Below are 18,700 nucleotides of genomic sequence, written 5' to 3' on the forward strand. Positions count from 1 at the left end.
CAAGGGTGACAAAATCATAGAATATCCTGAACTGGAAGGGACCCTACAGGATCTCTGCTGGGACCTACTGGCCCTGTGCAGGACACCCCAAGAATCGCACAATGTGCCCGAGTGCTGTCCCAATGCTTCTTGAACTCAGTGAGTGAGTGAAACACACGAGAAAATTTGTATGTGGAACCAAATTCAGTTGCTTCTTTCTAAATAAATATTATCTTCCAGTTCTTTAATATCTCACGCCAAGTTCTGTTGAATCGCTACACCTTCAAGCTTCCCACGGAGAGTGGGCAATCTACCTGGTCGTGGCAAGTAAGAGCCTACTGCCAAACTGGGAACCGAGATGACAAGCCGAGTAGTTAGTTATTAGCCAGATGCCAGCCCCGGTCGCTGGTCCCCGTTCCGCTCCCCGGCTGGGCGGGCGCTGTGGGGCTGCTTTCCCTCTCCGCGCACCACAGCGCGGGCTCTCGCGAGAGCGCCCCGGGCCCGTTGGTGACGGCGCGGGCGGGGCGGGGCCGGCGCCGCTTTGAATCGCGGCGGGGCCGGGCCGGGCCGGGCAGCGCTATGGGGATCGAGCGGCTTGAGGAGCCGGGGGGCGATGCCGCCACTACCACAGCCGCCGGCCCGAGGCGCGTCGAGGTCCCCCGGCCACCCTCCATCGAGGAGTTCACCATCGTGAAGCCTATCAGCCGCGGCGCCTTCGGGAAGGTGTACCTGGGCCGTAAGGCGGGCCGGCTCTACGCCGTGAAGGTGAGGGGTCGCCCGGGGTCGCGGCGTTGCCGGCTCCGCTCATGAGTAACCTCGTGTGGGAAGGGGGCGTCCCGGCGGGACAGGGAGGCGCCGGGCCCCCCGCAGGAGCCCCCCGGCTCTCGGGGGAGCAGACGCCGTGGGAGCCCCCCCGGGCTCTCGGGGGGAGCGGGGCTCCGGCTCTCGGGGAGCTGCTCTCGGGCGCTGCCCGGTGCCCGGGTTCGCGCTGTCTGCAGGGCTGTGCTCCACTGTTATCGCGGCCCCGAGGCTTCTGTCGGGGGGGCTCTGGTAATGACGGCTGCTCGTAGAGGTACCTTAATAGTCGAGGGAACTGCGCGAAGAGCCTCGCCAAGCGCTTTGCTTCTCCCCTGTGAACAGCTGCCGTAACTGAGCACCCTCAGCTGCCGCCGCTGCCCGGGGCTGCGAGCACCGCCTCTGAGATGCGTGACGAGAGCAAATCATGCAAAACATTGTTGCCGAGTACGCGTTAAAAAGAAACCACAAACAAACAAAAATCATATCGTGTTTTCTGCGTTGATCCACAGAAGGCTAAAATCAAAGTTTGTCAGTAGTAAAAACTTTACTGATGATTTGTGCGAGCCTGACTTTGTGAGTAAAAGGATTATGACAAGCTGCGTAGCTCACAAAGAAGAGGAAATGTAAAGCTAGTCGTGCAAAATAGATGTCGCTCTTCAGAGCTACGTATGCTTGTTTACACTATTTTCTTTTAAGCATTTTGCGATCAATGCATTTGTGTAAATTCTTTATCATTACTGCAGTGAGGTCTATGACTAGTTCACGACTACAACGTTTAACATGTGCTAAAGACCACTAGTTATTAAAAGTATATTTCTATGCATTCTGTGGATGTCTCGGAATTTTTTTAGTATCATCTTTGATAATAGTGATGATAGGTGTGGAAAGTAATTTTCTGTGGTTTAGGTGCTGCATATAGAGTGGTTCAGTTGTGTTTCTTTAGTATCGTACTCTAGTTTATTGAAAGTATTGTGACCTAAAAGCTTTTGTGGAAATCCTTTACCCCTACTGCAGAGAGACTTATGGGTTATTCAAACTACTGAATTTAATGTATGCTAAATATTTTTACAGCTAAGGTCAACATTTACATAGAAAGTATCAAATTTGAGCAGACTCAACTTTTTACAGTTATGTTGCATAGAGAATGGATAAGTTAAACTTGCTTTATTATCACCATATATATCTGCAAAAAAGATGATGTGTGGGGGCAAATTTCTAATTCATATGCCATGCTTGCCTAAACACTTGCCAGCTATGCTATTGTGCATCTTCTGTTCAGGGTTAATATTGACTGAACTTATCACAGAGTGGAGTAATTCAAAGCAGGAATTGGAGCCTAGTTCACAATTAAGCTTGTTATTTCTTTGTGATGAGTTGCATACCTTTGAGGCTTCTTCCCAAAGCAATTTTTTTGTGTGTGACTTAGTTCTTCTTTAATTTAAAATTTACAATTTTCTTGCTTTCTCTGCAAAGTAAGAATTAGAGGCTGGAACAGTTGCAGTCTTGCACTTGGAGATACCAAGATGGGCTGGCTTAGTGCTGCACTCTGTTTTCAGTCTCTGTTCTTATATCTCAGCTTCTGAAGAAAGACTTGGTCAGCAAGTGCCTTTCTAAGTGTTGAACAGTTTTTCATGGTTCTGAGTTGTGTACTGTGGATAAGAGGGTTAATTCAGTGCAGATTAATTTTGCATGCAGCCTAAGCACTTGTTTTCCAGTGTGTGCAATTGTAGTAAATCTTTGGTAGTGTGATTTCCATTCAGGACTGAATTAGGAGAACAGTGGAAATGGTTGTCTAATAACCTGTTGTTTAAAACTCTCTCTGTATATGAAGTCACAGATCTGTTTCATATATGCAAGTTTTAAATATATAGATAAATTAACTGACTAAAGAACTGCAGGTTTAGCGAATAAAAAAGAATGTTTGTCTACTTGATATTGTTTTGGTTTTCAGGTGATGAAAAAAGCAGACATGATCAACAAAAACATGGTTCACCAGGTCCAGGCAGAGAGGGATGCATTGGCTCTCAGTAAAAGTCCTTTCATTGTGCACTTATACTACTCACTTCAGTCAGCAAATAACATCTATTTGGTGAGTAAAAAATTTCTGTGGTCTTTTATGACTGTCTTGAAAATGGAGTGTGAACTGTAGTGATGTCTGGAAACATATTTTTGTGGTAGTGAGTGGGTATTTCTTAGTCACTTTTACTTTCTTCTTTCTCAGAATGGTTCAACAAGTAAAATACTTCTCTTCCCCTGGTACCTTTTCACCTACATTCCCCTTTTTTACAGGGAAAGCTTTTCTAATAGCTAATATGTCTTAGAAATACATATAAATCTTAGGAAAAACAAGAAACCGTTCTGTTCAAGCAGAATCCAAATGACTGAAAGACACTTCATGGCTCACTTAAAGGAAATCTGTGTTAAACTGTGCTCAAAATTCATTATGGCAGTTGGCCTACATGACAAGATTGAGTGGCAAAACCAAGTGCTAATCTACATGGAGCACTGTGAAGCACAGGAGGACTTGTGTATGAGTGTATATACTGCCTCCACAGAGGGTCCTATGGATTCAGGCTGTCTGCAAAGGGTCTGGCATAATTTGGCTCGATTGCTGTAAGCACACACAGCCAGTTCTGAGGGGAGGTTGCTATACACTCCTCCTACAATGCATTTGGAGCGTAAACAAAGGCTTCTTTTTCTGGAATCTCTGAACTGCTGCGTGCATTAGAGGACTTCGGTGTGAAGGACTTGTGAAGGAGATGCTAGTCATGTCTGTGAGTGTGTATGTATATATATATATGTTAGAGTACTGTATATTGGAATCTAAGTACTGGTGAGATTTCTCGACCAAAACCCCATAAATGCATTTTTATCTTTAAAGACTGAGTTTCTGAAGCCCTGCTGTCTTTTATCTTGAATATGACCTGGGCAGTAGTGATGTCTCTCTGTGTGTTCTTTTTAGACACTGTCTTAAATGCACAGTAACTCTCACTGTATACATTTCTGGCAATTTGTACTTATTTTGCAAGGCTCAGGTCTGAATTTAGTATTGTGTATAAATACTCGCAGAATCAAATATTGAGATACTTTGATTTGTATAGAACAGGTTATCATTGCTCTTTGGCTTCAGGCCTTGAGTTTCACAGGAGTGCTTTGCATTTCATTTCCTATAGTATAGAAGTCCTTCTGTAGTCAACTCTCAAATAACTACTGTAGTCAGCTTTTAAATTAACTTCTGAGAGTAGGCTAGGCAAATAAAATAAGAAAATGATCCATTAAAGGAAAATATTTCATGTTCTCTGTCATTTGAAGCCTTGTTTCATCCAAGTGAAAAGTATTATGTGAGAAATGAAGTTTGTACAATCCAGCTTCTATCAGCTTCTACTCCTTGAAATAGCATTTTTCTATGGGTGAAAACTATTTTGTATTTTGATACTTGCAAATTTGAGATGTGTTTTAAATTTTAAATTTAAAATGATTGAATGGCAGGTGATGGAGTACCTTATTGGTGGAGATGTCAAATCTCTTCTCCATATTTATGGATATTTTGATGAAGAAATGGCTGTTAAGTATATTTCTGAAGCAGCATTGGCCCTTGACTATCTTCACAGGCATGGGATAATCCACAGGTAATTTTTCCCCCCCCCCCATACAAGTTAAGTATTTGATAGTTTGTGTTTTTAATTTCTTTACTCTATCACACAACCAATCCACCAGTTTATTGTAACAGCTGCCTCATTTGCTAGAGCTTCTGGAAGCTCTTTCTGCATGTGTGCACTGCAGCAATGTCATGAAACAATGCCTAAAATAAAATCTGTCCATGTATGCTGAGCAGACAAATACACTGCTCTCCCCTGCCTACTTTCACAGTCCAGAGGTGTATCAGCAGCTGGTTCAAGACCTCTGGGTACCTCAAACATTTAACTGTGGACAAAGGGACCCTGATTACCCAAACGCTCCCCCTGTAGTGGGAGTTCTTTTTGCATTCAGCAAAACCTCAGTAGAGGTTTGCTTGTAGGAGCTGCACATTAGTAAGTGTTATGATAGTAGTACTTGGGAATAACATTAGTTAAACCTGCAGAAAAACAAATATGCCACTCTTGGTGACATGCACAGAGGTTTTACAAGACCTGAGATGTTCATATCATGTTTAGTGTTAGATATGTTTAGTTGTTTTGGTGTATTCCTCTAATTGGAACCTTCTGGTGGGTGAGAGATGTTACTGAGAAACAACTATGTTTCTCAGTAACAAAACCAATGTTTTGTATTAAGTGTTTCTGGACACTTGACTTTGTTAATGTTGCTCAGTGGTCTTTTTGCTGACTTCAACTATATTCATGTTTTCAGAGATCTGAAGCCAGACAACATGCTCATTTCTAATCAGGGCCACATAAAGCTGACAGACTTTGGGCTTTCCAGAGTTACTCTGAACAGAGGTAAGAGTTGTCTGTATACTTTTGGTTGTATTAGAATGTATTTTTGAGTCACATTTCTGTTTTCTTGAATGTTTTGCATCCCTATAGAGGTCAGCTTTCAAATAAGTGCAAATTTTGCACAAATATCTCATTTCTAGTAGACAAGTACCAATAAGCTACATGCTAGTAAAGGGTCTGCTCTATACATTGCACTTCAGAAGGTAAAATATTTATTCTTTGGCACAAGGTTGTATGAAATATGATCTAGAGCCATTTCTCTTGAGGGGTATGGATTTCAAAGTTTTCTGAAATCCACAGAGAGAAATCAGTGAGTAAATGAAAAACTTGGTATTTCTCTTACTACTTCTGTTCCTCAGTTTGTGCTTCTCAGTCCTTGTATATATTAATTTCCTATAAATTAGCTGAGACATTGCAGACGTTAATATGAGGGACAGGGAGAGGAGCTAACTCCACAACAGAAGATTGAATCAGTGCTTTGACATTCTCTTTTCAAGTAGCAGTAAATATAGTTGAATAGACAGATAACTGCCTGGCACAGGTAATAGGCTTCAGGTCTTAAGGTGAATAGCCTGTTTCTGAACTAGTTTGTAACTCCAGCCCCTTAGCCAGATTGTCCAAACTTAGGCTGCACAGCACCAGCTCAGGTTTTTTTGAGACAGCTGCTGGTGGGTACATCTTTTTTAAATAGTTAAAGGAATGCATGAATTCGGAGTTTATGGTGTTTGATTCATCGTTTTAAGAATATGAAGGAAAATCCTAAGTATAGTGTGTTTTCTATAATGTACTGCTTTAAGTGATGTTCTGAGGCAGAGATTGTGTCTAATTGAACGTGATATGGAAGCCATAAGCCTATTTACTGCTAGTGAGCAAAAAAAAAAAAGGATCTAAAGTTGAATTTTCACCTGTGAAAAGTTCTTCTGTGGTTTTTTTGAGATGTCTTTTGGAGAGGCGGCAGCTTTGAATCAAATTTGCCATCTTAATCCATGGGCCATAGGCTGGAACTGCTGCCTAAAAACCAAAGCTTATCAAGTTAGAAAATTTAATACTTCCAGCATAGTCTATTGGAAAAGAATTTGGAGTTTTACAGTTTTTCTATATATAAACTATAAGTTTATGATGGATGTATAGGAAGAAACAGCTTATGTTGAATAAGAAAATAAGAATGTATGGGTACATCTTCAGTTGAGTTTGATGGCTTCTTTTGTATGCTTGTTGTGCATGTGACTTTTTTCCTCTTGATAAAACTTAAGTAAATGTCTGCAACTTTGCCATTTTTTTTAATACTGAAATGAAAACCTGACCTGTTTGGGGTTTTTTTGTCTGTTTGCAGAGATAAATATGATAGATATCCTTACTACGCCATCAATGGCAAAGCCAAAACAAGACTACTCACGTACTCCAGGACAATTGTTGTCTCTTATCAGTTCTCTGGGCTTCGTAAGTAATTGTCACTATCTTTGATGTATGTAATTCTTTTAATTTACTTCCTATCTTAAATTTAATAATCAGCATGATAAGGCTATTTTTGCATCTCTTCTGCCAGCCAGTAGCATTGACTTATTATATATTTCCAGTACTTTAAAGTTCTGAAGTGATTACCTTGGTCTGTATTTTGAATTGCTGACTATCAGTTGCGCTTCAAGGTGCGGTAAATGGGCATGGCCAAGCTCCAATGCAAATATAATAACGAATGTGTGAAGTTATGTTCTCATTCCTGGATTGACTGTTTGTTCAGACTCCATTTATTTTTGACTATGCTTCTTCCTGCTTGTTAGTATTCTCCTGTTGGAATGAAAATGCCAGCGCACAATTCAAGTCAATCGTCCGACAGTTTGCGTGGAGTGGTTTCTCCCTTACCTATGGTCCAAAAGGAAAATACCCCTCTTTCAACTAAATTCTTCAAAACACGTGAGTATACCAAGCCTTGTGCTGAGGGAATACGCTGGCTCTAAGGTTGTGGTCTTTTAATTTTATGTGAGTACTCTGGACCCGCTTCATAAAAGGTGTGCTACTATCAGTGTCTTACCGTTCCTCCAGTGCTTTTCGTCTGGTGTGTTTTCACCTACATTACTTACACTATCTTCTGATATTTTTTGGCTTTTTTTTTTTCAAATCACAACCACTGAATTCAAAACCACGACAGAAAGTGTCAGTTCTTGGCATATTATCATTGAAAATTATTTAATGTAGCAGTGAGTGCTTTCCTTTAAATTGTCTTACCTTGCTGCTTTCTCATTTCTAACCTGAAATGAGAAAGAAGGTGACTATGCTGGTAATATTAATATTGCTTTTATGTTCTTGGCAACTCCCTAATTCAAAAAAAGTGTAAATTGACTATGTGGGAAAGATGAAAAGAGAAATTATGTTGTTATTGAAAGCTTTCCATAAGTTCCTTGAACGTGAAAGCTTGACATAGTGTGAAGCTGGTCAACTTGTATCAACTTTTATCAACATTTGATTTGTTTTTTCCCCTCAAGATCTTGATAATTCTCAATTAACGCCTGTGATGCCAGCAAGAAGTTTGACTCCTACTCTACTTCAGTCAAGAAAGAGGTTTGGTGCTTGCAGTGTTACTAGTGAGTCACACACTCACCAGTCCAGTGTGGAATCAGAATGCTTCAGCAGCCCCAGGTGGGAGAAAGATGTAGAGGTCAGGACTGTTTCATCTTCCCACTAAAAATTAAAATTATTTTGTACTTGTGTATGCAGTGTTGCAAATCTCCTCTACTTACTTACACTTATTTCAAGTGTAGAGAAAGAAGCAGGGGTTGTAATTCTTGTTGAGTAGAATTTTGGATCAATTTTTTCTTCAAACAAATATTAGTCCTGCATAACAAAGCAGGAAAAGCAGATGTTAGAGCCTGCAGCAAAGCAGTGAAAGGGAAGGCTTCTACTGGCCATCACTGGTTTGTGCCCTGCATAGGTGGCCGATGCTGGGAGCACTTTGGAAGTTGATCTTATTCCTAGAGCTTTATTTGCTCAGCATGCAGACAAAATAATTTCTTTAAAACACCGCAACTTGGGAAAATAATGAAGAAAATACACTTCAAACTTCTACTAACTGTTAAAACAAAAGAGTTTGTTTCCATTACTGAAGAATTTTGTATCAACTAACCTAACACCAATAATTGTAGCTGATACAAAATACTTTCTCCTATTTTAAACTTTTAATGAAATTCTGTACAAATACAGACCTAAAACAAAATGCTCCTTTGCTCTGTAGTCTTTTACCATAATTCTTATTTAGATCGTGCAGAAAAACTTGGATTTAAAACAATTCATAATTCTGTCTATTTGTCTGGTTTTTATATTTATCTGTCTGTTTCTCAAGGCCTTGGTTTTATTTTTGTGTTACCAAAATATTAGTAATATCAGATTTTCCTTTTGTCATCTCTGAAGTGTAATATGCCACAGGGCAATATGATGGAGTTCTTTGCTTTGGAATTTCTTAGCACCTGAAGACTTCTGTAGCTTAACTTCTTAACATAAAACCACAAATACAACTTCAGTTGCTGTATTTTTTTCATCCTTGGGCATTTAAAAATACTGCATTTTCTACTGTACTCTAGCAAGCTTATTTTATGTTCATAAGAAAAGTCCAGTTATCAAGTTATCCTTAGTTTGGTTTTGACCTCTTTTTAATTTTTAAATATTACGCCATGTTCATCACTAGTAGTGGTTAGAATAAGTAATGCTTGCAAATCTGCATTTCATTATGGAAGTGAAAATCAAGAATTTCAAAGGACACATTTCTCTAGTGCTGTAATCCTATTTTTCTTGATGCTTAAAGCTTAATATGCTTATTTGCAGTACAATGAAGATGAACCTGGTTCTGCAACATGCAAAACAAGTAACAGTGGATCGGCTCTCCCTTCAAATGTTGAGTTGCCAAATAGCAAAAGTATGGAAGTTTTGAAGAAAAAAGAACTTGAGTCTGCTATTTCTCCCATTGTCAGAAATGATTCTGGCTGTAAGCAGAAGTTGGGAAGTGAACATTCAAATATAACAGATACTCCTGTGACCACGCTGGATGTGAGAGGCGTAGGAAGAAAATGTATTTCTGAAAAGACTTGGGAAGAAAAAGCCTGTGTAAATAAAAGAGAGAGAACTAAAGAAACAGCAGAAAATTCCAGTCCACAGCAGTCATCTTCATGGCAGAATGAGCCTTTCAAAGAGGAAGAAGTTTTTGAAAAACCAAGTGTTAAAAGAAGCTTTGAATTAGTTGATACCAGTCCTTGTCAGGAACTTAATTATGTTAAAAAAAGTAACGCAGAATATAAACGTGGCTGTCAGATCTCTGAATTTCCAGCAAACAGTAGGACGGGTTTGACAACAGAAATTCAATCCTTAATGCTCTGTAATGATGAATGCCCACGTGACACCTGCAGAAGTGAGGAGGAAGTGAAGTGTTCTATTAGCAACCAACAAACAGGAGAAAGATCCCTTACTCCAACTATAGCCAAAAATCTTATGTGTGATCTGGATGCAGACTACAGAAAGGATGATGAAAAGGAGTACATGAACTCAAGTTTTTTAGATACTGATGACGAGAAACCTTTAGGGATCCTCAGTGCAGATTCTGATGTATTTACTGAAATGTCTGTCACGGAAAGCCATTTAGAAAAGCAGCTTTTAGATTTGGACAAAAGCGTTAAAGACCTCTCCTTTGAGGAGCCACGACCTGAAGGCGTGCTGGTAACGTCGCCAGAGTCCCAAGATGCCCCACAAAGTGGAGAGGAAGCACATACAGTCCAGGACTGCAAGTTGTTACATCGTGAAAAGAATAATGACCAGAAACACGGGGAAGGAGCTTACCTTAACACAGTATCTCCTCCTTCAGAAAAGATGATGGAAGCTCTGAGTCTCTTTAAAAAAAGTGCTGTTGTTTTTCGAAGTTACAATAGCCCAATTAATATGTCCAATGTATCTGAGCCGTGTAGCATGGCTTCTTTAGATATAATGGATCTTTCACCTGCTTGTAGTGGCTCTTACCCAACAGCTATCACTCCATCCCAGAAAGGAAGGCCGTATCAGGCTTATCAGGTAGGTAAGGAGACATGGAAATTTCGTGCGTGCGTTGGACCATTAGCAACCTGAAATTACTTCAGTTGTAAATTTAGGGAGAACTCGAGTAGTTTGAGGTAACCTGTCAGCAAAAGTCACTTTGACAGACTTTCTCTTACTGCATTGTGGCTAAAATTACAGTTTCTGTAAGGTTTAGCAATAACTGTTCATTGGTTTGCCTGTGGCTCAAAATGCATTGCCTGTTGACCTCTTTGAGAAATCCACTGCTGTTACAGTGAACTGATAAGTGAACTGTGCTATTTTTATCTCATTCTAGTTCTAGTACAGTGTGATATTTCCTTTGAGCAATTATAGGTTTCCTGATGTAATGGGAAGTCTTTGATTTAATCCTGCACCCCTCCCAAGACAGTCTGCAAATGCTGTTCAGCTGCTAGTAGCTGCCACTGTGCCCACTATTTTCCTTTTTTTTTGTCTTGGAAAAAGTGATGGTATACTATGTCAAGTGCCAGTTATAAGCCTGTTACAAAGCCTGATGTAAACAGTAATAGCTGCTGTGGATTTCACACGGAAGGAAGAACTTAGGGATAAGTTTCTTGAAGAATAGGCATTTTGACTTTATGCTTCAAGATTGTTGAGATAAAGCAGTGGAAGCACATTTTACGTGCACTTTTCAGGGAATATTTTGTGACATGTTCTTGACTTAAACTTGAGTATCAACTATTCTATCCATTACTAAACCTGGAGATGGGAGTTTCTCAGCTAGTTTTGTTTGGCATCTGAAATCTTTGTTGCATCTTTTAAGACACCTCGTCAGGGGGATGCTGGCACACCCTATCGGACTCCAAAGAGTGTAAGAAGAGGAGCTGCCCCCGTAGAAGGTGAACGCATCCTGGGAACCCCAGACTACCTGGCACCAGAGCTGCTTTTGACAAAGCCTCACGGTAAGACAAACCAGCCATTTGTCAGTGCTTGAAAGGTGACATATTTACATTTCTGAGTGTCTCTAGAACTGAAAACCCTTCAAGTAATAAGATAGTGAACTATTCAAAAATAGTTAGTGCTTAGCTTTTGCCATTCCCTGTTACCTTCAGTGAAGCTATGGTTTTCTGGCTTTGGAACTCCAAACTTTTCTTCACTAAACACTTCCTGTGTTGTTGAGGTGCTTGTAAAGGTAGTTTTAATCCAAAATAATCATGTTACAAAATTATTTTATTTCTGTTTCTAACTTAGATTTAACATAGCCATTTTTCTTTATTGTGGAGTTACTACCTTAATAAAAAAACCTGCATTTTTATGCTTTCAGAGAATCATATGTGATATTTGATGTTTATATTTGTTAGATTTTATTTTTTTTTGGTAACAATATTCTTACTTCGTTGTCTTTTCATATGCAGGGACTCTGATCTCTGGTGAGTTTTCCATATTTTGTGCAGGAATTAAGTCTTCAGCATAACTGAACAGTCAAAGTATAATTAGATCACAATTTCCAAGAACATTGTTTGGGTGAACAATGTTCTTACATAGGAAAACATGTCCAATATGCACTCCACATAAAAATGTGTGATGCTCCCACACAGATTCAGGAAACAGCTTAGTCACACTGATATTGATATCAGAAATCGTACATGTAAGCATATACTTCAGAAGGAAAGTCAGCATTCTTACAGAAATTGTGGGGGTAAGCCAGAGACACTTCTCATTCTTTTAGTTTATGTAGTCAATCTGATTTACTTCATCTGTGGGTGAAGAACGCTCAGATGCTCAAGACCTCATATTTCTGCTTCTTGCTTCAAGTCACAGAATCATAGAATACCCTGAGTTAGAAGGGACAAGGATCACCAAGTCCAACTCCCGGCCCTGCACAGGACACTCCAAGAATCACAACTTGTGCCTGAGAGCATTTTTCAAACACTTCTTGAACTCTGTCAGGCTTGGTGCTGGGACAAGTCCCTGGGGAGACTCTTCCAGTGCCCAGCCACCCTCTGGGTGAAAGACTTTTTCCTAATATCCCACCTAAACCTTCCCTGGCATAACTTTATGCTGTTCCTTGGGTTCTGTTTAGCAGAGAGATATATGGTAGTAAATCTAATCTTAGTTAAACTTCGAGTAGAAAAAAAATCCCTGCTGAAAGCTGTGTTACTACATTGTTCAGAGTTGTGATCTTATTAGACTTTGACTGGAGCTGGGAGTGTTGTATCTGAACATCCAAGTACTCTAACAAGTGTGAGTGTGATCTCACTGCTGCGATATGCTTGGCTTGGTGGGCCACTCTTGCTGCTGTTTCAAGTTGCTAAAAGTGCATTAGATTACTAGTTAAACATTTGGGTTTTCAGTATCTCTAAACTTAACAGTAGTCCTCATGAAACAGCTCAAAACATTTGTTTTCTGAACTTAGAGGCGTCTTAATGTTTTTGATATGCAAAAAAAATCCAAGAGCAATTAGACTTACTGCCTTTCAAAGATGATATTTTACAGCATCTATTCTGGCATCTGTTCTTTATACTGTGGAGCAGGCATGGCTTAAAGATGCAGAAGGCTTAGAATGCATGCAGCGGTGTCTGGGATTGCTTTGCTGGGTTGTTTTTGTGTAGAGTGTTAAAAAGGGAATTGGAAAAAAAACCAAACCTGCAATGTGGAAAACCGAAACTATATTTCATTACAAAGGAGGGATAGCTAGGAACTACACATTACCCCATTGAAAAGCAATTCCAGCTTCTTGTGTGCTGGCTCATCTCTGGAAGTTGTCTTCAAGACATTCACATAAATTTAGGCAAATGAAAATTTATGTTCAATAGTTTGAATTCTTGGAGTCTTCTCAAAGAACTGAGAGGAAGATACAGGCTACAACATGGAGCACTCACCCAGGTCTAGAGCAGACATTAGGCTGCTGTTTCTTGTCACGAAACAGTCTCTTGAAGAAGTCAGCTCCTGGATTCTGATGGAATTTGATAATTAGATTGTTATTAAGAGTCCCCTAGCTTTTATCAGTAAACCCAGTGTTATCTATAATGAATTAAGGAGCAGAGTGGCTTAAAGAAACTTTTAATCTATTTTTAATCTGCACGAATATTAAATACAACTTATTTTGTCTTTTCCTTCATTTTCAAGAAATTTGTAGAATTTAAACACTCTTCAATTTCTACCATGGCTAATCTTCAAGTCCTTGTAAATACTATTGGTGTAAGTGTAATGACCTGGGTTTCTCTTATCAGGTTCTGCTGTAGACTGGTGGGCCCTTGGAGTTTGTCTGTTTGAGTTTCTAACTGGAATTCCACCTTTTAACGATGAAACACCAGCACAAGTTTTCCAAAATATTTTGAAAAGAGGTAATCTGTTTCAGTAATCAGGGTAACTGTGTATTTCCAATATTTGATTTATGGTTTGAGTTACCAAATCATCTGCATCTTTGTCTGTAGATATTCCCTGGCCCGAGGGTGAAGAAAAGCTGTCTGATAATGCCCAAAATGCAATAGATATTCTTCTAACAATTGACACTACTAAGAGAGCTGGACTGAAAGGTTAGTATTAAAATTGTGTTCTTTGCAACTAATTGTAAATTTCAAAGTGGTGGTGTCCTCCTCCTGAAACTTAGACTAATAAACTTCAGTGCCTGATTAGGTTTAGTGCATGATTAGTGTTTGACATCTGACGGACCAAAGTTCTCTCTTATCTAACTTGGAGTTCTTAACCTAAATGATTTTTGGGAACCTTGATTAAAGCCTGTTTTGGCTCCAGTTTGGGAGAGAATTTTCCTGCAACAGTAAATTCAAAGGAGTTTTTACTTGGGAATCAGCCTGTCTTTGAATGCATAGAGGAGTTGGACAGTATATACTATACAAAGTCTACATATATTTTTTTTTCCCTCTTAGAAGGACTTAAACCTTTGTTGTTGTTAACAGTGATTATGTTTTATAAAAAAAAGTTAGTAACATAAAAGAAGTTTAGAGTGGGATGTTTTGGAAATAGGTGAAGAAATCTTATGAGAGAACTGTGCAAGAAATCACTAGAGAAGAAAATGGTTACTCATAAGGAGATTAAAATACTTGAAGCCAGAACCAGACCAGATCAAATTAGAGAAGGCACAGGAGTATAAATGAAGATCATGATGTCAACAGCAAATTCTGTGGCTTTAATGTCTCCCAAAAAGCAGTTTGAAGGTGTTCTAGTTAAATACAAGTTATTGTCTTTATGGTTTTGGAGTGAAATCTAATTGCCTGTCAAGGATAGAAATTTAATCTGGATGACATAATGGCTTCTTCCCATCTGAACTTCTCGGAAATTCATTCTTTGTCAAGCCTTATAACTGGATCCCATCTCTTTGTCCAGTTGGATGAGTAGTTTTCAGGGCAACCATTAAGTTTTTCTCATTGTACCTGTCATCTTCTCTCTTCTCCCAAAAACACATGCTCTCCCTTTTTATTGCTATAGCATGAAGCCTTAGGTACTGAGAAACCCCAGTTATGTCCTGTCCTACTGCTGTGCTTCTGTGAGTTCAATCTCTCCAGATAAGGGCAGCTTTAAAGCAGGTTTTGGCAGACAACACTGATATCTGGTGTTGGTTTGGTTTTTGCTCCTCTCTTCAGTCTTGTGAGCAGGAGCTGAGTGCCAGCTGAGGTACATGTGAATATTGTGGGAAAAGACAAAGAAGTTTGTTTTTACCTTCTTGGCCAAAGGCAGCTTCTGGTGCATGAGAACTTTCCTCAGAGCAGAACTACATACAGTTCTGAGATAATGGATCTGTGCAATGCCGTGCTGCTTGTGTGGCTGCTGAAGCCATTAGAAGGAGTTAAAACTCACTCTGCCTTTTTGTCTAAAATAAACTCTTAATGTTGTGTTGCTGTATTTTGATCAGGAAATGCAGAAATAATAAATTTTGATGTCTTCCTGTCTATCAGCTAAAAGCCTGTGGTATGTGCTTAGGTGTAAAATTTGTGATGAGTGCCTTGGTCAAACTTCCCCCTCCTTCCAAATGTGTTTTGTTTTTTTTTAAATTTTTCTCCTGTCCTAATTTTTTTAATTTGCCTTTGATTTTTGTGGTGCAGGTGATAAAAACATGGGTTTGTATCCCAGTTAGACAAAAAAAGTGTTTTATTGTATTGAATCAAAGTAGCAAAGTCATTTTCATCAGGGAGTGGTGTTTCCAGGTTATGCAGAATTGATATCAGAACCTCATGCCAGGTGACCTTGTGGTCAGAATGGATAGGGCAGGGGAGTTCTCCTTGAGTCAGAAAGTCTGGCAGCTTGGTTAGTTATCTCATTTTGAGGCTGGGAAAGTGAAGTCTGGTGATCTGTGGTAACTTCACCATAAGGGCATTCAGACTTCCGTGTCTGGTGTTAGGCCAAAGGGGACTGTGCAAAGCAGAGGAGGGAATCAAATCCATGAGAGAGCAAAAGGAAGAGGACCTGGAGTGGCGACGGGTGGGAGTGACTCACACGTCTACTCAGCACAGAACTTTGGTAAAATTATAAACAGACTTTAAAGTGATGCTTAGAATTTCTCTGGTGCCCCAGCATGAGAAATGTCTCTGGGACACCTCTGTTCTGCTCTGTGTGGAACAGGGTCCCCGGACAGGGGAAGGCAGCTTGTTGGCAGGACAGTAGTTTGATGCCACTGAGGTTGGGGGTAATCAAAGCCCAATTGCAAATTGCACTTCTATGAATTTCTAAAAAGCAATATAGAGCAAATCTAGTGACAGTTATGCATAAGGGAACAAAGTGCCGGTGGGGCTTGGCTCTGAGGAAGTTTATAATGCTTACGTGAACTTCTGTTCCAGAGCTGAAACATCACCCCCTCTTTCATGGTGTGGACTGGGATAATCTGCAGAATCAAACCATGCCGTTTATACCCCAGCCAGATGATGAAACTGATACCTCTTACTTTGAAGCAAGGAATAACGCTCAGCACCTGACTGTGTCTGGATTTAGCTTGTAGCATCAAGATAAGTGAACATTCTCCATGGTTTTGCACACTTACAGGTTATCTGGTAACACTAGCTTGGTCTTGACTGAGTTTCCTGGCCAAATTTAGTGTTTTACATGATCGGTCTTTTTATTATAGTCTCCTTTATTCTAAAGTGAAACTACTGTATGCAACTGGTATCAAGTGCCTTTGTGCACTCACTGCACCTTACTAAGAAACCAGAGCATTGACTGTCTTGGAGCTGGTAACTCTTGACAGTGATGGGGCTTTTTCATAGCAATGAGTAATTCCAGTTAGGAGGTGCGATGTTATTTCCCGGCTAAACCTAGTAGGGAAAGGACAAAAATGCGTACAAACTGTACCTATTGGTGGTTTGGTGTGATGACAGGCTGGGCTGGAAGCACTCCTTTAACTCTGTTAAACAAATCCTCTGCTGAAATTGTTGCATTGTAACCACTTGGGCTGTATGAAGCTGGACTGAACATACATTTTAGCAGTTACAAGTTTTACCTAGAAAATGCCCTGTGTGTGTGTGCTCACTCATGTCAGATGATTTTGGCTTTTAACAAGTGAAGCAGTATTCATACTGAAGCTGCTGTATACTGAAGACTATAATGTACTGCAAAGTGACAGAGTGTTCTGTAAACTCACAAGAGCTTAGATTTTTACTAGAACATAAGATAGAAGCGTATATTCAGTGTTATAAATCTGAATTAGGGATAAGTATACTTTAATCTGTCTTTAAATGCAACACAAAACTTGAATCTGCTAGGTTTCAGAGGTTTGTTTTTAGGTAATCCTGTTTAAATAATCTTCAGTATTTCTGTTGCATAGGTACCTTTCTCTGCTAACTGAATGAAGATTTTTTCAGGTTTGTACTTGTTAGATAAAGATCACTTGTGCTACATGGTGGTGCCAGCCAAGGGCATTGTACCAGCTGAGCATTTTACTAGTGATTTTTGCCAAGTGGCAAAAGTGGCTTCATGCACTGACCCCTTTTGTAGCAGATGCGAGTTGTCCTTCCATCACTCTGCTGCCTGGAAGACAGGATTTATTGATGCAATTCTGAGCACACAGTGTCTGCTAGGCTTCCTGCTGTCCCCTCAGGTTGCTGTAAAAGGAATGGGAAAAGTGAAGAAAATGGAAGTTTCCTAAAAAAAACCTAGAGAGAGGTGATTCTTAACAGCTCAAAATGCCCAATCCCAGCTCTAGCTGTAAAATACACAGTGAGTCTCACTCCTTTTGCTAAGGATTGCAGTTTCAGAAAACTTCTAAATTGTTCAATCTCTTACCTTGTTACATGAAAAAGGTGCCAACAAAGTCATGCACTGCTGAAGCAGTATCCGTAAACAGTGTTCTCTGAATGTGATGAGAAGTTCTTTTGTGGTTTTGCTGTACAGTTGGAATATATAAACTGGGGTAGGAGGGATACTTTTAGGTATGCAATCACTGGTGTTTTATAAAACTTATTCTTCCATTTCTAGTAATCTGGTTTAAGAAAGTGAGTCTTACAAGAATGGACTATGATTACATGTTGAGTAAATATAAACTGAACATCACACCAGCTCTTCATCTTCAGTGCTTTATGAATGGTTACACCTGTTCCCATTTTGCAGTATAAAATGTTCCCATCTGAATCAGTCACAAAGGTCAAGTAAGCTTCTGTAAAAACCTTATTCTAAAAGAAAATTGCTAGTTTTCTACCTGTTGATTAATGCAATACAAAAACATAGATTCTGTAAGAACAGTAAAGAGACCAACAGACAAATCCTAATGTTTAGTATGGAGTTACTGCTACATTGGTGTCCAAAACTTTAAATTCTGCACCATCAGCACTGAAGATGTGCAATACCCTGTTCCCTTCAGTATCTTGCATTTATCCTTGTTGTAGCAAACATGGAGTGTAACATGTTGATTGCTGGGGTTTGTGGTGTGGTTTTGTTTGTAGTTGGTGGTTTTTCAGCTTTGTTGTTCAACAAGGAATTCCTTGTCAACTCTTAACTCTATTTAAAGTTTTGCCCCACTTGTTGCTTCCCTTGAAATGCTACATGTAAAAGTGCAAAAACCTATAATGTGGTAGCTGGAAGAGATTTAAAGTTTATTCTCATTAGTAATTATTTATAAATAATTAAGTAAGCTGGCAAAAGTTTCTGATCCTTAGAAGCTGTGAAACATATCACTTGGCAAGTACTCCAGCTGTTACATGGTGCTTCCTACAGGCCTAAACCTGCTGTCCATAACCTACGTATAAACTCTGCAGCTTCCAGTTGATCTTGGGAGATAGTTTATCTGCCATCAGCGCAGGCCTGTCCCTCTAAGAACTACCGTAGAGATCAGTGTCACACTTTGTTATGCAGAAATAGCAGTCTTGGACAGCTACTCCTACCCCTCACTTGCTGTTGGACTCCCCTGTACAGTGCAGTTTGGGGGCCAAGGTGCTGACTGTCCTGTGTTGTTGAGTTAGGAGGTTCCAATTTCAGCATGGTCTGGTTTACCTCTGGTTACTCTTGCAATGAAATGCATTCTTTTCCTCTCAAAAAAA

At 39.8% G+C, this 18,700-nt stretch overlaps 1 protein-coding gene across 3 annotated transcripts; it reads left to right on the forward strand.

Moving 5' to 3' along the window:
* Positions 1 to 528: 528 nt before the first annotated feature.
* Positions 529 to 17,722, forward strand: MASTL (microtubule associated serine/threonine kinase like). 3 transcript variants are annotated; one of them, XM_027889724.1, is made up of 12 exons: positions 529 to 744; positions 2,729 to 2,866; positions 4,267 to 4,406; positions 5,125 to 5,213; positions 6,544 to 6,650; positions 6,989 to 7,121; positions 7,691 to 7,863; positions 9,024 to 10,256; positions 11,041 to 11,179; positions 13,451 to 13,564; positions 13,655 to 13,756; positions 16,013 to 17,722. In XM_027889724.1, the coding sequence occupies exons 1-12, from the start codon at positions 559 to 561 to the stop codon at positions 16,168 to 16,170; spliced, it is 2,712 nt and encodes a 903-aa protein (XP_027745525.1). In that variant the 5' UTR covers positions 529 to 558; the 3' UTR covers positions 16,171 to 17,722. The 3 variants fall into 3 exon arrangements, with proteins under 3 accessions (XP_027745525.1, XP_027745526.1, XP_027745529.1); XM_027889725.1 differs by lacking the exon at positions 13,451 to 13,564; XM_027889728.1 differs by lacking the exons at positions 13,451 to 13,564; positions 13,655 to 13,756; positions 16,013 to 17,722 and adding an exon at positions 11,633 to 11,792.
* The last annotated feature ends 978 nt before the right edge of the window (positions 17,723 to 18,700 follow it).

The sequence above is a fragment of the Empidonax traillii genome, unplaced genomic scaffold (assembly GCF_003031625.1).
Source record: "Empidonax traillii isolate 1590-97213 ecotype Southwest subspecies unplaced genomic scaffold, ASM303162v1 scaffold271:size677799, whole genome shotgun sequence".
Taxonomy (NCBI): Eukaryota; Metazoa; Chordata; class Aves; order Passeriformes; family Tyrannidae; genus Empidonax; species Empidonax traillii.

Coding starts and splice junctions, on each gene's coding strand:
- MASTL (XM_027889724.1), top strand. CDS start 559: ATGGGGATCGAGCGGCTTGAGGAGCCGGGGGGCGATGCCGCCACTACC. Junction 5,214..6,543: donor CAGAGTTACTCTGAACAGAG/GTAAGAGTTGTC, acceptor GTCTGTTTGCAG/AGATAAATATGATAGATATC. Junction 11,180..13,450: donor GCTTTTGACAAAGCCTCACG/GTAAGACAAACC, acceptor TTCTCTTATCAG/GTTCTGCTGTAGACTGGTGG.